We start from the raw sequence: 18558 nt of genomic DNA on the forward strand, positions 1-18558 counted from the left end.
CTCCACGTCAGGAGGGACTGGTTGGCCTGCCTGCCGGCCCCCAGATGGGGACGCACCTCGCACCCAGTGCCTGCAAACTGGTGTCCCCCGGCAGGGGCTCTGGTCTGACGGGGGCTGTGGACACACGCTGAGCCCCACCCTGTCCCAGATGCACAGACACACACAGCGGCCGACTGAGGGCTTCACTTTATTGGTGCTGGGCACTAGCGGCCTCCACTGGGCAGCTGCACCCTCACCGGGAGCAGGACCTGCAGCTGCTCAGCTGGGGGCCACTGGACCTTGGTGACAAAGAAGAGACGGAATTGCTCCAGGCGCGCCTCCTGGAACTGGGTGGGGCCGTACTCCGGCCCATCGGTGGGCCGAAGCAGAGACAGGTACCTGTCCTGCTGCAGCAGCCGGTGGCTCAACAGCTCCTGCGCCAGGCCCGGCTGCACTGCCTCCAGCTGCTGCTGCACCACTGGGAACAGGTCCACCTCCCGCAGGTCGAACACCAGCGGCTTCCCGTACCTGCAGGCAGGGCCGGTGGTGAGAGCGGGGCGGGGCGGGCGAGGGGGTGTGCCCCACCCCTGACTCACCTGAGTGCTCCCAGCAGAGCCAGCCGGACCCGCTCTGGCTGCAGGTGGTCCGGGTTCACGGTGTCCAAGTAGTTGGTGTCCTGGTAGCGCAAGAAGGTAGCTGCCTGGCCTGAAGGGTCAATGACAAGAGGCCACCTGGGGGCAGCCACCGAGTCATCGCTGGTGCACAAACCCTTCTGCCTACCCCTCGCCCAGCTCCAGCCATTGACCTGCCGTCCGCGCGGATGCGGTCGCCCACGTCCTTCATCAGTACATCGTGCAGCTCAGTGACCTGGCACGTCAGCCCTGGGGGCTCCTCCTCCCCTGTGGAGACAGAAGGGTGGGGCAACCCACCGGAGCTCCCAGCTGCGCACCCCTCCCGGGCCTGGCCGCTCCAGCCCCCAGGCCCCGGCCTGAGCCCTGCCCACCCTGCTGGGTCTGCTCCCGCAGTTCCAGTCTGGCCATGGCCAGTGTCTCCTCAGCCTTCTGGGCCTCCTGCCGTAGCCTGTCCACTTGGGCCTCTGCGTCCTTGATGGCCTGGGGGAAGGGCCCACGCAGCTCAGACCACAGCTGTACCCCTCCGCTCCGAGAGCCCCCCGCCTCCTCCCCATGCTGGGGAGCAGGCGGGCCCCAGAGCCCCCGGCCTGGAGGGAGAGACCTCACCTGCAGCGTGAGCTCAGCCACGCCCACACGCCTCTGCTCACACTTGTCGTGCTCGGCGATCCTCCGGTTGAGCTCGCAGTAGGCCTGCTGCAGCTGGGGTAGCGGGTGGTGGGGCTGCCCTGGCCGGTCTTGCCAGTGGCCCCACTGCCCTGTGCCCGCCCTCCTCTGCAGCTCCAGCCCCAGCCCCTGAGCCCGGCTTCTGGGCGGCTGCTCACTTCTTTGTGACGCTGCTGCTGCTCCTTAGCCAGCTGCTGCACTTTGAGGTTCATGCTGGGGTGGGAGGGAACAGGTCAGAGCAGCCCCTTGTGGGGGGCACCGGGCGGGGGGGCCCTCCCTGGGCTCACCGCTTGGCCTCTGCCTCCCTGTGCCGCTCCGCCTCCTGGGCCCGGCGCTGCCGCTCAGCCTCCATGTTCCGGAGCATGGCCTCTGTGAGGCTCAGGTCCCAGGACTGCAGCGCGCAGGCCACGGCGTCCAGCGAAGCCACCTGGTGGCAGGGTCCTGTCAGGGCCCGTGCTGCCTGGAGCCTGGGGAGGCCATGCTGCCCCGTTTTAGGGGAAAGGCTGCCGCTTGCCTGGGAGCCTCAAGCATCAAGGCACAGCTCCCTCCAAAACAGATGCCCCAGGGTCCCCTCGGCGGCCCTGCCGGCACCTCCACAGCCAGCCTTGTGTCGCTGTCCCCGACACAATTCCTCCTCCAGTGAGGAACTGATCCCTCCCCCTGGACATAGCTCCTGGGACCACCCTTGCCCACACCCACCCCCAGCAGCCACAGCCACTGGGCCCCCCCCAAGCCCCACCTGCCCACTCAGGAGTGATAAAGGGACCCAGACTCTGGGTTGGCTGGGGACGGGATGGGGCTCTGGACTCAGGTGCTACTCCACGAGTATTTCCTTTGTGGGCAATTGAGCTGTGCATTCTTGATTTGTATTTTCCAAAAGAAAGGTTAAAATGTGTAAAATCAAGGAGTGTGTGCATGACAGGTGGCAGACAGATGAGCGAAGGGAAGAAGGGAGGAGCCGGACAAATGCATGGAAGGGCCAAGGGGCCAGAGGAGGTGCGAGTGACTTAAAGAAACTGTGGATTCTTACTTCAAAGAGCAGCAGTGGTCATTTGTCATTTATGGGCCCGAGTCTGCTGGAAACTGAGCCAAGGAACCTCATCCGTCCCCTCACTGAGCTCCAAAAAGCCCCGTTCATGAAAACAGGGACTGAGAGTCAAGTCGGTCTAAGAATTTGCCAAAGATTAGTTTGCACGTGGAACTGGAATGAACAGGAAACTAAATGAATGGCCAGATGCAGTAGAAGAGCAGAGTGTGACGGCCGAATTTACGAGTGAGCTCACGAGTGGATGGAAGTACCGATGGATTAAACGATTTTAAAAAACTTACATCGCATTAACTGAATGGATGAAGCCAAACCAATACATAAAAAAAAAAACCATAAATAAAGGGATTTCAGGGATGGGCAGTGAGACGAGCGGCTGGGTGGACCGGCTGGGTGGACCGGCGGGGGAGTTCAGCCTTTCAGCCCCATTTCTGAGCGCCTCTGCGGAGACCCCCAGGCGGCGTGGCCGGGGAGCAGCGCCGTGGCCTGGGCGCGGCCCCCGCGTTCTCGGAGCCTCCTTCCCGTCCAGCAGATGGTGCCTGGGTGCGAGAGGCCGGATGTCTGAAGCGCTCGCAGAAAAGTGAAGATGAGGGACGACCTCAGATGTCACGAGGGTAGGACAGACGCGGCGACCAGCGTGCAGACCGATGCGTTGACGGGCAGAGAAAGAGGACTCTCGGTGATGGAATGAAGCGATAACGGTGGAGCAACTGCTGGGCGGGGGCGGGCCTGGCTGTGAGAACAGGGCCGAGCGGGGAGCTGCGGGGGAGGGGTGCGGCCCCAAGGCCCGTGGGCCCTGCTGCTGTTTCGCGCGCTCCTCCTCCAGACGCCATTGGGTTCTGCCCCATGTTCTGGCTCCGCTGGTGGTCATGTCCTGGTGAGGGACTGATCCCTCCTCATTAGGAAACGATTCTTCTATCCCTGGTAACAGTCTCTGGTTTGAAATGTATTTTTCTGATGTTAATGTAGCCACTTCAGCTTCCATATGCTTAGTGTTAGCCTGGTATATGTGTGCCCATCCTTTTAATTTTTACCTGTCTGTGTCCTTATTTCTTTTTTACTTTTTGGTCTTTATATATATTTTAAATATATCTTATTGATTATGCCATTACAGTTGTCCCATTTCCCCCGCTTCACACCCCTCCACCCTGCACACCCCTCCCCCACTCCTCCCTTTTCGTTCATGTCCATGTGTCACAAGTTCTTTAGCTTTACATTTCCCACTTATGATACTTATTCTCTGTACTTTTCCCCCCTCTCTCGTCCTCCCACTCCCCTGTCGCTAACCCTCCATGTGACCTCCATTTCTGTGGTTCTGTTTCTGTTCTAGTTGTTTGCTTAGTTTGCTTTTGTTTTAGGTGTGATTGTTAGTAATTATGAGTTTGCTGTCATTCTACTATACATGTTTTTTATCTTCTTTTTCTTAGATAAGTCCCTTCAACATTTTATATAATAAGGGCTTGGTGATGATGAACTCCTTCAACTTGACCTTATCTGAGAAGCACTTTATCTGCCCTTCCATTCTAAATGGAAGCTTTGCTGGATAGAGCAATCTTGGATGTAGGTCCTTGCCTTTCATGACCTGGAAGACTTCTTTCCAGCCCCTTCTTGCCTGCAAGGTCTCTTTTGAGAAACCAGCTGACAGTCTGATGGGAACTCCTTTGTAGGTGACTGTCCCCTTAGCTCTTGCTGCTTCTAGGATTCTCTCCTTCATTTTTATTTTGGGTAATGTAATTGTGATGTGCCTTGGTGTGTTCCTCCTTGCGTCCACCTTCTTTGGGACTCTGAGCTTCCTGGATTTCCTGGAAGTCTATTGCCTTTGCCAGATTGGGGAAGTTCTCCTTTATTTGTTCAGATAAGTTTTCCACTAGTGGCTGTTCCTCTTCCCCTTCTGGTACCCCTATGATTCGGATGTTGGAACATTTAAAGATGTCCTGCAGGTTCCTAAGCCTCTCCTCATTTTGAATTCTTGTTTCTTCGTCCTTTTCTGTTTGGTTGTTTCCTCCCCCTGGTCCACTCCATTACTGGAGTCCCAGTTTCCCTCCCATCACTGTTGGTTCCCTGTGCATTCTCCTTATTTCACTTTTAATAGCCTTCGTTTTTTCATCTAATTTGTGACCAAATTCAACCAATTCTGTGAGCGTCCTGATCGACAGTGCTTTGAACTGTGCATCTGAGAGGTTGGCCGTCTGTTCATCGCTTGGTTGTATTTGCTGTGGAGCTTTGATCTGTTCTTCCGTTTGGGCCTTTTTTTTGGGGGGGGGTCAGGTTGCACCTGTTACGTGTCAGGGGCAGAGCCTTAGGTGTTCACCAGGGCTGGGCAACCCAGTTGCTGTGTTGTGACGCTGTATGTGGGGGGAAAGTCCAAGAGGTAACAGTGCCACTTGCTCAGCTCTTTACCAGTTTTCAGTCACTTCCACTGCTTCCCCCAAGCAAACTGGGCCCTTCTGGTGCTGGTTCCTGGGTGGGTGGGCTTGTGCACCTTCTAGGACCCTGTGGGTCTCTCCAACAAAATCTCCTGTGAGGCTGGGAGTCTCTCCCTGTGCCTCAGCCCCCACGGGTGTTTTCAGTCAGTGTTTTGAGGCTTTATTTCCCTGTGCTGGGACCCTGGGTTGCACAGGGTGTTGCTCCCTAATTCCGCCTGGTTTATCTGCATGGGAATGTGGGACCACCCGGTCAGCCGCCTTGCGCACAGGGCCTCGCTGGGTCTGCCCATTGCCATCCTGCGCCCAGGGTCTGCCCGCTGCTGTCTTGCGCGCCCGGGGTGCCTGTCACGCCCGGTGCCACTGCTTTTTGTGCCTCGACCCGTCTCTGCCCGGCCGCCCAACTCCACCCCACCTACCAGTCTGGATGAACGTGTCTATTTTATTTCCTTGGTTGTCCGACTTCCATACAGTTCAGCGTTCTGTCAGTTCTGGTTGTTCTTTTGTTCCCAAATTGTCCTGATTTTGGTTGTGGGAGGAGCCACAGTGTGTCTACCTACACCTCCATCTTGTCCAGAAGTCTCTCTCTGTGTTTTAGACCTACAGTTTGCGTCTTATAGACAGAATACAGTTGGATTTTTTAAATTCAAAATGACACCTCTGCCTTTCAGCTGGGATGTGTAGGCCTGACCCTTCATGTAACCCTCGAACAGCTGCGTTTGAAGCTGCCAGCCCGTCCGCTCTTTCTTCTCCTTTTCCTGTTTTCCTTCCCCGTGTGGATTGCACACACTTTGGAATTCCATTTCAACTCCCTGGTGGCCGTCTCGCTAGCCACAGCTCTTCGTGTTCAGTGGCTGTTTTAGGGTTCACAGCTGAGACATCACAGGCTCCCTCCGGCCACCTCATGTGCGCGATGAACCGGCCTGCAACCCAGGCATGTGCCCTGACTGGGAATCGAACCATGATCCTCTGGTTCGCGGGCCCGCACTGAAACCACTGAGCTACACCAGCCAGGGTGCATCTCGATTATTTTTGCTTCTTCAGTGATCTTTTCAACAGATTTAAATGATGAGGGTGTGTCCCATGTATGTGACTGTGACAGGTGTGCTTCCTAGTGTCCCTCACTCCTTCGTGGGGACACAGCTTGTGTCTGGTGTCCCTCCCACGCACCTCGGCACTCACATTAACATTCTTACAGCCCGAGCCTGCGGGTGTCGGTTCTTTCGGCTCCCTTACATCCACCAAGGTCTTTATTTCGCCTTCAGCGTTGAAGACTTCCTCACTGGGCACGCAGCTCAAGGCTGGCGGGTTTTTTCTCCCTTCGGTACTTTGAAGGCACTGCCCCACTCTCTCCTCCCCTCAACACCCCCGGGGGGCCCTGAGCCCCTTCCTCTGCGCAGGTCTCTTCTCATGGGCCCCTGCAGCCGCAAGCTGCCCCCGGAGCCCTGGCTCTGAACCATCTCCCTAACTCGGGAGTCGGCCCTGCTCCACCCTGATGTTAGCTTCCTCACCCCCGCCCCCGCCCCCGCCCGGGATTCTCTTGCATGTCGAGCTTGGCAACTGCTCGGCTGATCTTCAGCGTCTTGGGGACCGACCTGTCCTCCGATGTCCAGGGCCTTCCAGGCATTTCCACATCACGGCCGAGCTCGCCAAGGAACAGGGGCCTGTGGTGCGGATGGGCCCGGGCTGCCAGCCGTCGCCCACTGCAGAGCATCTGGGGGCTTTGGTTTGGGGCTGTCATGCAGAACACTGCTGCGACCAGGTGTGTGCACCTCCTCCCTCGACCCTCCCCCCACCTGGCCATAGCAAGGACAATCTCCATTTCACGGGAGCGAGGGCACCAACTCACATGGTTAATGTCCCGCCCCCCAGTGAGGGCCCCAGGCCTTCTGCGTCCGCCCTGCCATGGCTTCAGCTCTCCTGCCGGGCAGGGGGTGAGGTCGAAAGTGTCACATCTGCTTGCTTCCACTGTCCCTTCCTGAGTGACATTTCTGCTTGTGTCCTTTGCCCACTTTCGAAGCAGGTGGTAGGCCAGTTTACGGTGGTATTTTGAGTCCTTCTTTACATAAACCCTCTCTCAGATGTGTGGTTTGCAAATGTCTTCCCTGGCTGCAGCGTGTCTTGTCATCTTCTTAATGGAGCAAAAGTTTTACATCTTGCCCTGGCTGGCGTAGCTCAGTGGATTGAGTGTGGGCTTGTGAAACAGAGGGTTGTGGGTTCGATTCCCAGTCAGGGCACATGTCTGGGTTGTGGGCCAGGTCCTCAGTAGGGGGCGTGCAAGAGACAGCCACACATTGATGTTTCCCTCTCTCTTTCCTTCCCTTCACCCCTCTCTAAAAATAAATAAACTTAAAAATATATTTTTAAAAAGTTTTACATCTTTATGAAGTCCACCTGGAGATTTTTTTCTTTTATGGGTCGTGTCCTTTGTCTAGGAATTCTTTGCCAGCCATGCGTATCAGACATTTTCTAGTGTGTTCTTCTAAAGCTGTTATTGTCCATGCCGTCCACATCCAAATCTGTGGTTTGTTTTGAGTCCACTGTTTTTAGAAGGTGAGAGGTCAGGTTCATTTCTTTGCCCATGATGTCCAATGATCCAGCTCCATTTGTTGAAAAGACTGTCCTTTCTGGCATCCAGGGTGCCCCCCAGGCACCACTGGCCTGCCCCTCCCCCCACCTGTGTGCTGCTCTCCTTAGGGCTTTATCCCTGTGACCCCCCCTACTCCCCAGCCTGCTGTGTCCCCGTCAACCCTAGGCACCGACTGCAGTGGAATGTCTTCAACACCCTCGGGCAGCCCCTGAACACTTCTCGACCTTCTGGGGTCCCCTGAGGCCTAGTGTGCATGTGGGGAATGACCTGCCCAGAGCTGGGCTCCTCCGGTGCCCTGGGGCGGCCCCTTGTGGCCCGGCCCGTCTGCGGAGGCAGCCAGGCCCTTCGACTTTCTGGCCTCCTTCCATTTGTGAAGGCAAAGTTCTGCTGCTTATCCTGCCCACCCACCCATGGATATTAAAGGGAGGAAGACTTCCGTTCAAGATGGCGGTGTAGGAAGACATGGCTCATGTCTTCACGCAACCACAACAAAATTACAACCAAAATACAGAACCACCATCACTCAGAAATGGCAGAAATTGGGTTGAATAGAAGTTTGACAACTACGGAATTAAGCCACATCCACCCAAGTTGGTAGGAGGGCAGCCGTGGAACGGGCTGGCCCCATGCCCATGTATGGTGGATAAAAATTTGGAAGAAATATCTCAGGAGCAAAGAGTCCCAGCCCCACACCAGGATCCCCAGCCCAGGGTTCCAGTGCCAGGAAGAGAAGTCCCCACAACTTCTGGCTGCAAAACCAGCAGGGGATCGAGTTGGTGGAAGAAACTTCTGGAGCCCCAACCAGTTCCTCTTAGAGAACCCACTCGGAGACTCGCCTACTCAGACTCATTCCCTCTGAGCTCCCCGACCAGGGTGGCAGCTTGAAGGGCACCAGTGGCATGAAGGGAGGAAGTGAAGTGTCTGGTATCAAGGTGAGCAGCGGCCATGGCCCCTTTTCTGGGCCCTCCCCTCACAGAGTCCGCAGACGGTGCCATATCTGAGACTCACCAACCTGTCTTACACTGTTTGGCCTGCCTTGGCCATCCCCTGAGGCTCTCTGCCCCGCCAAACTTACAGGCCCCCCCAAGCTGCTTTTCCATACGAATGACTAGTCTCGGCTCATACATCACAGCTTCCTAAATCCTCTCAAACAAGGAACAGCTGAACTCAGTGAGGCCCAGGCCAGCACTAGCAGCAGCCAGCCCAGACTCACGGCTTGGCTTCTCCTGGGCATCTCCAAGTCCAGCACAAGTAGCAGCCGTCTCAGATTGCTTTATCGCTCAGACAGGGTGGCCCAGGGCAGAACACAGGTGGGGGCTGACCTTGGCCTGCACCACTGGCCTGCACCCCAAGGGCCAGTGCACCCAGTGGACAGCTACAGACCACGTTGGAGCACCACCACCTGCCCCCGCACAGCTGATCCTCCACGGAGGGCGGAGGTGGGTGGTCAGTGGTCACAGCCAGTCCTTGCAGCTGACTGGCCTGGGTAAATCCCTCCCACTGACCAGCCAACAGCAACCAAGGCTGAACCACAAGAGGACCATGTACTCAGCCCACACAAAGAACACACCTTGAGTACCCAACCAGGGTGATGGGCGAGGCGGTGCCCTGGAAGTCACAGGACACCTACTGCATCAAACCACACGGCCAAAACAGGGAGTCAGAGCAGCTCTACCTAATACACAGACACAGACACAGGAAGTCTTCCAAAATGAGGAGACAAAGAAACATGGCCCAAGTGAAAGACAGATCAAAACTCTAGAAAAAGAAGTTAACAAATGTAGATAGACAATCTGTCAGATGCAGAGTTCAAAACACTGCTGATCAGGACGCTCAAGGAACTCAGCAAGGACTTCAGCAGCACAGAAAAGGCCCAGTGAGAAACGCAGGCGCGCTGACTGAAATAAAGAACAATGTACAGGGAAACAACAGCAAAATAGATGAAGCCCAGAATCGAATCAATGATCTGGAACATAAGGAAGCAGAAAACAACCTCGCAGAACGAAGGAGTGAGAGAATCCAACTAAATGAGGACAGTGTAAGGGCCTCCAGACAACTAACTGCAAGGGGCCCAGCATTCCCATCCCGGGGCGTCAGGTAAAGGAAGAGAGAAGGGGGAGGAGAAAGAGCAAGACACTAGAAAGTAATTTGAAACAATAATGGAAGAAAACTTCCCTAATTTGGAAGAAGAAACAGCCATGCAAGTTCAGGAAGAAGAGAGAGGCCACACAAGGACGCGTCATAATTAAAATGCTGGCGTCCAAAAGGATGAAAGAGACGGGGCGGGGGTTGGGGGAAGAGGCGAGGGGAGTCAGGAACAGGTGGTCCCCACAGAACAGCGTGGGGATGTGAAGTCCAGTGTAGGAGAGGGAGAAGCTGAGGAACCTGCGGGAGTGACCCATGGACATGGTGGGGGCGGCGGATGGCCTGAGGGAGCGGGGCGGGGGTGCTGGGTGGAGGGGGGCATAGGGTGAAAGATCAGGAGAACTGTAATAGCATAATCAATAAAACATAATTAAAAAAATAAAAGATTACCACTAAAAATAAATAAATAAAAAAGATAAAGTTGAGGGTTCATTTGCAGACTGCAGGGGAGCGAGGGGGGCCCAGAGCAGCATTCCCGGGAGGCAGCCTGGGGGTGGCGGTGGGGCCCTGGGCACGGGGTCCCCGACTGAGCAAGGACCCTGGCAGCTCCTGTGTGGAAGCAGGGGCTCAACAGACAGACCCCAGGCTGACCCCGGGCTTCACCGCTGGGGGCGCATTTCAGGTGGGGGGGACAGAGCACTGAGATGGGACATGCCCTGTAGTTTTCAAGTCAGGTTCACGTAAAGAAATTAAAGAAGTGACTCTGGCTGGTGTGGCTCAGTGGCCTGTGCACCAAAGGGTCGCCAGTTCGATTCCCAGTCTCAGGGCACGTGCCTGGGTTGCAGGCCAGGTCCCCAGTAGGGGATGTATGAGAGGCAACCACATGTTGATGTTACTCTCTTTCTCTTTCTCCTTCCCTTCCCCTCTCTATAAAAATAAATAAAATCTTTTTTAAAAGTTAAAAAAAAAATAAGGAAGTGGCACTTGGCCACCTGACTTCCCCCACACCCACAAGGCCCTGGGGGACATGGCGTCTGGGCCAGGGAGACCCTCCCGCCTGCAGCCAGGCTGGCCCCCTGTGGGGAGAGGCGTGGCTGACGGGGGGGGGGGGGTCCCTGGTAGCCCAGAGCAGTAGGACTGTAGAGACGGACACGAGAGTGAGGGGCGGGTGAGTGGGCCAACCCCAAGTAGCCGGCCTCGGGTTCCCCTGCCTCCGACCTGCTCTGGGGTGCTTCCGTCATCTGCGTACACCCTGGGGTCTGCTCCGAGCTCCAGGAGCACCTCCACAGCCTCCAGGTGGCCCCCGAAGGCAGCTCGGTACAGGGGTGTCCGGCCGAAGGCGCCCTGCAGGAGGAACGTCTGAGCCGGGCCGGCACGGGAGCTGCACCTGCCGCCCGCCCGCCGCCCGCAGCCCCGGCTCCCACCTTGCAGTTGGGGCTGGCGCCCTGCGCGGCCAGCAGCCTGATCGCCAGGGGCTGCCCGCCTGCCGCCGCCTCGGACACGGGTGTGTTCCCACGGGCATCCTCACACTCCAACAGGGCCACGCGCTGCTGCCGCCGCCGCACCAGGCCCGCCTCGTCGTGGCCCACGCCCTCGGCGGTCAGCAGCTCATCCACCTGCGCCCAGGCAGGGTCACCTGAGCCCTGCTGCTGCCCACCCGCCCCGCCACCCATGCCCACCGTTGCCCCGCTGACCTCCCGCAGGATGGCGGTGATCTCCCCCAGGTTGCCCTCGAAGGCTGCGTCGAGCAGGCGCGCCTGGCGCTGCCGCTCCTCCTGCCGCCGCAGCTCAGCCTTGGCCTCCTCCTCCCGCTGGCGTCGGGCCGCCTCCCGCTCCCGGTGCACCAGCGTCAGGAAGGCCTGGAAAGGACAGGACCCTGAGGCCGCATCCTCCAGCCCTGTGGTGCCAGCGTACCGCGCTTTCTCCCCTGGGACCTGACACCACGGGCCTGGGATGCAGGCTCCAGGGAGGCCCCCACCTGCTGCTGCAGCCTCTCCATCTGCTCCCGGTACTCCCGGTGCTCCCGGCGACGGCGGGCCAGCTCCTTCCTCGCTCGGAGCCGCCTGAAGGCACACTGGATGACAGTGGCTGCCTGGTCCTCCTCAGTGGGCCCTGGGTGAGGAGAGGGCTCCTAGACCTGCGCTCCCCTCTGGTCCAGGCAGCTGCTGGGCTCCGTGCCGGGTGTGTGAGCCAGGGCAGCCCGAGTGGCAGGCCTCGCCCACCCGGCCCGACTGAGGGGAGAAGGTCCCAGTTCCACAGGCCCGGCCAGAACACCCCGGCCACCAGCAGGGAGTGAACGAGGAAGGGTGAGGACGGCCCCAGGAACCAGCAAGAAGGACCCGGGTCTCCGCTGGAGTCTGCGGACACAGCTGGGACACTGCCAGCCATCGAGCCGCCCCCCTCCACCCCTCCCTTGGGAAGACAAGCTGCAGACACTGGCAGGAAACCAAGGAGGGCGGAGAGAAATGGCCTCTGGCAGGGAAGTCACTATGGACCTCACAGGATCCTCGCCCCGGAAGCGCTGAGACAACACAATCAAGGCCCACAGGGCGGAGGTGGGGACTCAGCCACCAGCCAGCCGGCCCCAGGGAGAGGGAGCCCCTGAAGGGGGCGCCACACGGCACCACGCAAGGCAGCCTGGCCACCTGAGTGCGGCAAGCCCCAGACCGCTGGCCTTCATGAACAGTGGCCTGGCCTGCCGCAGGCTCAGGAAGCCCCGTGGAGGCTGTGTCAGGAAGACAGGACTGGGACCCAGGCCAGGGGCTCAGGCCCCAGGAAGGAGTGGGAGAGGTCAGGCGCACCACACCCCCTTTTCCTGGGAAGGTCTCCACGGTTGGCTCCAGCCACCAGAGGGCGAGAGCTCACAGGGCAAACAACACAGTGGCTTGTGCTCTGGGTGGAAGCAGGCCGTCCCCAAGCCCAGGCGCTGAACGTTGAGGGGAAGGGGCTCCCAATGAGGCTGCACCCTGGGGAGGTGCACGGTGCCAGCTGCCCAGCCCAGCCCTCCCCTGGAGAGAAAGCAGGTGCAGGGGAGGTGGGAGCAGGGAGGACGGGGCTCCCCACTTGCTCCCGGGAGGGGCACGTTGCTCTGTGTGTGCAACGGCCCACCCCCTAGCACACTGACAGGCCTGCTCGTCTGCACCCGCGTGCACACGGTCGCACACATACACATGCACATACTCTCCCAGATGCACACTCGCACATACACCCTGCAAGACCCGGCCCGGGACAGCCTGCTTCCCACCAGCCAGCCCCGAGCCCTCCCCACCCCCTGCGGGCCACAGAGCAGGGGCAGGGCGTGGCTCTCACCTGCAGGGGCCTCTGGGCACTCAGGGGGCGCAGGCCCCAGCACCTGCTGGCCAGTCTTCCCTGGCAGCTGCTGGCGGCTCTGTCCTGGCTTCGCTGGGGGTGTGGGGCGTCAGTGAGGTCGGTGTGTGCACCCATCCCCCACCCACCTCAGGAGGCATTTATGGGCCACCCGTGGGGCCGCTGCCGCGTCCCGGCTGTTGAGGAGCGTCCACCCCCCTGACAGCTTTAACAAGCGGCCAGGCCGCGTCCCACCTGGAATGCACAGAGCGCACACGTGCCTCAGGGGTGGCGGTGCCTGCCGTGCAGAAGGCAGCACCACCCTGCACCTGGGCCCTGAAGCCCCAGGGGCTGGGGAGCCCAGGCGTGTGAGGTCTCAGGTCAGCACCCCGCTGCTGGCCCTCCCCACCCTCCTCCCTCTCCCTGTGGTCACCCTGTGCTGGGGCCGAAGTCGGCTTCTGGGTCCCCAGCCTCGGGGCAAAGGCTGAACCTGGGCGGAGGCAGGGCTGAGCCGGGCAAACCGGCCCAGCCAGTATGGCAGAGCTGGCGGGTGGGCCTGGGCGTGGGTGTGAGTCAGCTGCGGGCCTGGGGAAGCGCTGCCCCCTCCCAGCAGGAAGCCCAGGGGACGCTGGCTCTCTCTGGTCCTGCGTCCCCCACTCAGAGGCTGGCTGGGGGGCTCATCAGGGCTCCATTCCCACGGGCAGAGCCAGGTCCGTTCCCAGACCCCCAACCCGGGGAAGCTTCCAGAGCCCCTGCCGCACCCCCCTCAGTCCGCAGACGGAGCCTTTCCAAGCCCAGTCTCGGCCTCCAGACCCCAGGGTGGGCAGACCCCAGAGTCCCGGGGCTGGGCTGGAGGCTGGGTCCCCCCCGCTGTGCTCCCAGCTGGGGAGGGGGGGCAGCTCTGCCCTGCTGGCCAGTCTCCCACCCAAGCAGGTCGGATGGCCTGCGGCCATGGAGGGCCCTGTCAGGGTGGCCAGTGCGGGCGAGGGTGCAGCTCCTGGCCCTGGGGGCTGGAGTCTGAGTCCTGAGACCGGGGACAGGATGGGGTGGGGGTGCCCGCCCAGGGCAGGACGGGACTCGCCCTGCATGCAGCTGGCGGTCTGGCGGGTGAGCGTCACCTCCTCCAGTTTTCCCCAGTCTCCCTCCCTGTCTGGCCAACGAGGCCCGTGGCCCGTAAAGTCCTGTGCCCTGTGTCAGCACGTTAGTCAGCCTCTGCCAGGTGAGCCGTCGCCGGCAAGTCCCTATAAACTCTGCGGCGTGGCCAGGCTCACTGAGTCGGCCCGTGAGGCCCACAGGCAGAGCCAGGGCCAGAGTCACAGTGCCGTGGGCACCAGCCAAGGGGCAGGGCAGGCACGAGGGACAGCAGCTGCTGAGGGCCGAGTGTGGCCTTCGGGCTGCTCTCCGGGCCCCCAGGAGCAGACACCAGATCCCAGCCATGTCCGGGAAACGGAGCAGAGCCCGTAAAGCCCGAGCCAGGAGGGCGGGCAGGGCCCAGCAGGCCGCAGGGCAGCAGAGCCCTGAGGCCAAGCCCCCTCCCTCCCACGCAGAGGGCCCTCAGGATGAGACAGGGGTGGCCCCTGTGGGGCACGTGACCAGCAGCAAGCCAGCTCCCCAGGGACACCCCAGGGTGGCCAGGCCAGAGCAGCCACAGGCAGCAGAGAGGCCAGTGCCAGCCGCTGCTCCGGGGTCCCAGCTGGCGCTAGTCCCCACTGTGGACATGGAGGGCTGCCGGGCCGGGGGCCACATGCCGAACTCGGGCCCCAGGCTGCTGAGGCCCCACGAGGTCCCGCTGTGCCTGGCCCAGGAGCAGCTGCAGCTGGAGGACCGGCGACGCCAGGTCCAGCTGCAGATGCAGCTGTGGCAGGAGGAGCAGCTGTGGCTGCAGCAGCTGCAGGAGGAGCAGCTGTGGAGAGAGCAGCTGTGGCAGGAGGAGCAGCTGTGGCTGCAGCAGCTGCAGGAGGAGCAGGCCTGGGTGCGCATGGAGGGGCTGGAGCTGGCCATGGCCCTGGAGCGACTCCGGAGCGAGGGCCTTGAGGCGCTGCCGGCCCAAGGCCAGGTAAGGCCTGGGGAGCCTGGGCTGGCGGAGGCTCAGACAGTCTTGGGGGGGTGACCACGTGAGCAACCTAGAGGTGCCTGCAGAGGCCCGGGAGACAGGCTGGCCCTGGGACAGCTGTGGGCCCCTTGTCACAGCTGCCAAGTGGGGCTGGTGCCGCACACACAGGGTGCTATGGAGACCATGGGGCAGCAGGCCTTCTCAGGCCAGGCTCGGCCGACAGCGGGTGCCCAGACGGGACACCAGCTCGGGGAAACTGAGGCAGAGGTGTTCCTGCAGAGGCCCCGGGCGTCCTGGCCCGGTGCCGTCTGGGGCAGTGCTGGGGCGGACAGGGTGGCGGCCGGGAGGATAGGCAGCAGAACTGGGGAGCAGGCCCCCAGCCTGGCTTCCCGGTGCACCCGCCCCTCCTGTTTATTACAGCGCGTGCTCCGGGCTCGACCGCAAAAGCCGCCGGCGGTGCCAGAGCCATCGTCCTCGTTCCTGGAGGAAGGCCGCCTCAGACGCGGCTGGGGCTATTTGTGGGAAGGTGGGTGTTGCCTCGGCTTGGCATGAGACCGGTCACCACCATCCAGCTAGGTCCTGTGACTTCGGGGTTCCCAGGTTCCCAGGCCTTCCACAGGCCCACCCCAAGCAGAGGGGCTACCCCTGGGGGACAGGGTGGGCTCCCTCGGCAAGCACAGACCCTCACACAGGCCTGGGTGCTTGAGGAGCCTGGAGTCGCAGCCTGGACGGGGCTGGCAGCTTAGTGAAAACGTCCATGAGGACCGTGATGGAGAAAAGTGGGGCTCAGAGAAGGGGAGTGACAACCAGCGGCAGGGGGTGGCCTGAGAGCGGCAGCAGGCAGGGGACAGGCGGGAGGCCCCGGGGGACCAGAGGGTCAGGGTGGGCCCCGTCCTCACCGAGTTGTAAAGCTGTGCCCCTCTGAACACTGGCCCCGGGGCCCTGGGCCCTGACCCCAGCCCCAGGGCCTGCAGCGGACTGCTGACCTGAGTTCCCAGGGTACTGTACCCACGCCTGGCTCAGAGGAGGGGTGTCTCCTCGGGAGAGGGATGGGTCTCACAAGTTAGTGTCTGAGTGGGTGCCCTGGGGGCCGGAAGGCCCTCACTCACCTCTGCGCTGGGCCCCAGGGGTGGGCAGCTGCTGCTTCCCTGAGGCCGCTTTAGGCCCCCCCTTCTTACTGCTCATGCTCCTGGAGGGTGGTAGGAAGGGGGAGGAGGATGGGCTCAGGATGGAAGGGGCCGCGGGAACAGCACCACACTCGCCCTGGGCCTGGTGGACAGTCAGCAAGTGCCGGGTGGGAATGCAGGACCACAGGCACAGCCCTGTGCTGGCTCCCTGGCCACCTGCCCGCCCCTAGGTGCGCAGGTGGCAGCAGCGTGAGTGGGAACCAGGTTCCAGGTCCTGACTGCACCCCCAGGGCTGGCGTCCTGTATCCATCTCCCCGGCCCACAGCACGCTGAAGCCCAGCCCCACGCCACCGGCCCCTGTGCGCCCCGTGGCCTTCTTTGGTCCCTGCTTTGGGGTCGGCCAAGCAGACTAGGGGGAGGGGTGTCCTCAGGACCTGGAAGCCACACCCCTCCCCCTAGTCTGCTTGGCCGACCCCAAAGTTCCCGTCCCTGAGAGATCTCCCCTACCCCAGGCTGGGTCAGGGTCCCCTCACCTCCCCCACTGCCAGGCGCCCCACTGCGGCACCGTTGCCTGGCCACGGTCTGACCCCAGGCCCCAACTCCACCATGTTGGCCTCGGTGTAGGGCTGCTGAGTGCTTGGGATGGAATGACCCTGAAAACTGAGCAACCAGGGTCTGGTGGGGGAAAGGATGTGGAGGGAGGTGACTGGAGGCAGAGAGAGGACTCAGGCACTGTGACCTCAGAGGAGGGAAAGTGCTTGGGAGGTGGCAGGGGGCCCTAAGGGAGGCCCATGGCCCATGGCACACAGGCAGCCCTGGCAGCTGAGCGCTCGAGTGTGGTGCAGAAAGGGTGACTGAGCGGGGCAGGGTGTGCGCGGGCCCTGTTCTCGCAGTCAGGGCCCCTGGGGCTGGGGGACTCTCGGTGCTTCTGTGGAGTCTCATGTGCGTGCAGGGACGGAGGGAGGCCAGTGCATGAGGGTCCTCGTGTGTGAACGTCGGGGCGTGCCTGGTGACAGCACATGCCGGGCCTGGTGTGCACGGAGGGTCCACAAGTGTGCCTGGGCTGCTGTGTGCCTGGGGGTCCCGTCCGCATGGCAGAAGGGCTGGGATGTGGGGGCCGGTGCTCGTGGGGTTCCGTCCCTGTGCTGATAGGGGTGTGCAGCCTCTTCGAGTGGGCATGGGGTGCCTGTGGTGGGCCGGCGAGTACGTGGGAGTTGGTGTAGATGCGGGGTCCATCTTTGTGAAAAGGTTTCCGCTGTCCGCAAGGCTCCCCTATAGGCGTGGGCATCAATGTGGAGGGATGTGCACACAGGTTCCCTGAAAACCAGTAGGGTCCCAGGTACTTGCAGGCATCAGTGTGTGCGGGGAGTTCTCTGAGTCTGCACCAGAGTGGGGGGCCTCCCATGTGGGGGGGGGTTCGCTGTGCTCGCAGGGTGCGCAGGCCCAGCCGCGCCCCAAGCTGGGCGCCATCTCGCAGCCTCACTTGCCTCACCTGCCTCCCCAGCACCTGGGTTGCACCAGAAGCTCCGCCCCTCGCGTCCCGCTGGCCCGTTTCCTAGCGACTGAACCGGAACTTCCCAGTGACCTCGACTTCCGGGGCGAGGATTGGGGGTCGGGCGCAGGGACCTCGAGTCCTCGGTGAACAGATGGGGGCTCGGGACTCCAGAGGTCTCCGAGCGCTCCCGGCGGGGGTCCCAGGGCTCGCCGCTGGGGGGCACGTTGGGGCCCGGGGCGCTGTCGCGGCCCCGGGGCGGTGGGGCGGCGGCGGCGAGCGGGCGGAAAAATGCAGGCGCGCCGCGGGTGGGGCCGCCCCGCCCCCAGGTGCTGCCCGGGCAGGCAGGCGGCGGGAGCGGGCGGGGCGGGGGCGGGCTCGTGAATCAGGCCGCGCGGCAGGCGGGCCGCGGCAGGGAGTGGCCGCCGGACCGACCGGACCGCGAGGCCGCTGGGCGGCGGTCGGCTCCTGCTGTCTTTCTCTTGAGACCCCGCGCACCTGGCCAGGTAGGCCCCCTCCCCCGGCTGGGACGGGGCGGGGCGCGCGGGACAGGGAGGCCGCGGCTGGGCCGGTGGACTGGAGCAGGGTCCACGCGCGGTGCTCCCCAGCTCGGCCTCTCCCGGGCGGCCCTCCGGCCGGCACCTGTGCCGGGGCCGCTCCAGAGCCCGGTGGTGGGAGTGCGACAGCGGCTGCGTGTGCCGGACCTGGACGGGCGCGGCCGGGGCGGGGGGCGGGTAACGCCGCCGCCGCGTGAGCCGACCTGGATGCGAGCCCCCTTGCACGTAGCTGGCCCTGGAAGAGCCGGGTGGGCAGGAGCCCGAGGCAAGTCTGCGGAAAAGGGACTGACTCTCCCCGCCCCTGCGGCTTAGCTGACCTGTGGGGAGAGTGCTGGGCCGGTCCTGGACCCTTCCCCCGGGGAGCTCCGCCCAGGCCGCCATGGGAGCTGGGGCTCCGTGTGGTTCCCTACCTGGAGTTCGGGGAGGGCCGAAGGCCTGTTCTCTCGCGCCCACATCCCTGGACTGAGACAGGTGAATGGAACACTGCGCCGGGCAACCTCTAACTCCCTGGGTGGCACTGACTCCCTGCGCTTCGCACCCCGAAAACTGCAACACTTCAGTCCGTTGGCCCATCCTGGGACTCTCTCCCCCATCCACCTCCGGGCT

The 18558-nt window shown here is 61.9% G+C and overlaps 2 protein-coding genes across 5 annotated transcripts in view; one reads left to right on the forward strand and one right to left on the reverse strand.

The window, feature by feature from the left end:
• Positions 1-110: 110 nt before the first annotated feature.
• IQANK1 (IQ motif and ankyrin repeat containing 1) overlaps positions 111-18558 on the reverse strand; it is an 18587-nt gene continuing 139 nt past the window's right edge. The window contains exons 2-15 of one of the 3 annotated variants that reach the window (XM_037166597.2): positions 18363-18414; positions 15886-15965; positions 12727-12819; positions 11396-11529; positions 11112-11276; positions 10842-11033; positions 10636-10761; positions 1562-1701; positions 1433-1487; positions 1218-1310; positions 983-1091; positions 785-878; positions 576-710; positions 111-507 (exon numbers count right to left, since the gene is read on the reverse strand). In XM_037166597.2, the coding sequence (XP_037022492.2) occupies positions 204-507; positions 576-710; positions 785-878; positions 983-1091; positions 1218-1310; positions 1433-1487; positions 1562-1701; positions 10636-10761; positions 10842-11033; positions 11112-11276; positions 11396-11529; positions 12727-12819; positions 15886-15961 (1716 nt within the window). In that variant the 5' untranslated portion in view covers positions 15962-15965; positions 18363-18414 and the 3' untranslated portion in view covers positions 111-203. Of the gene's footprint in view, positions 508-575; positions 711-784; positions 879-982; positions 1092-1217; positions 1311-1432; positions 1488-1561; positions 1702-10635; positions 10762-10841; positions 11034-11111; positions 11277-11395; positions 11530-12726; positions 12820-15885; positions 15966-18362; position 18558 lie in introns of those variants that run through there. The other 2 variants (XM_053660994.1, XM_053660995.1) reach the window with 2 other exon arrangements.
• Positions 17523-18558, forward strand: part of FAM83H (family with sequence similarity 83 member H) — a 9054-nt gene continuing 8018 nt past the window's right edge. The window contains exon 1 of one of the 2 annotated variants that reach the window (XM_037166496.2): positions 17523-17901. The gene's annotated coding sequence lies outside the window, so the exon portion shown is untranslated. Of the gene's footprint in view, positions 17902-17924; positions 18424-18558 lie in introns of those variants that run through there. The other variant, XM_037166497.2, reaches the window with a different exon arrangement.

This window comes from Artibeus jamaicensis, unplaced genomic scaffold, assembly GCF_021234435.1.
Source record: "Artibeus jamaicensis isolate MK-2021 breed Jamaican fruit bat unplaced genomic scaffold, CSHL_Jam_final scaffold_916, whole genome shotgun sequence".
In the NCBI taxonomy this organism is placed as follows: Eukaryota; Metazoa; Chordata; class Mammalia; order Chiroptera; family Phyllostomidae; genus Artibeus; species Artibeus jamaicensis.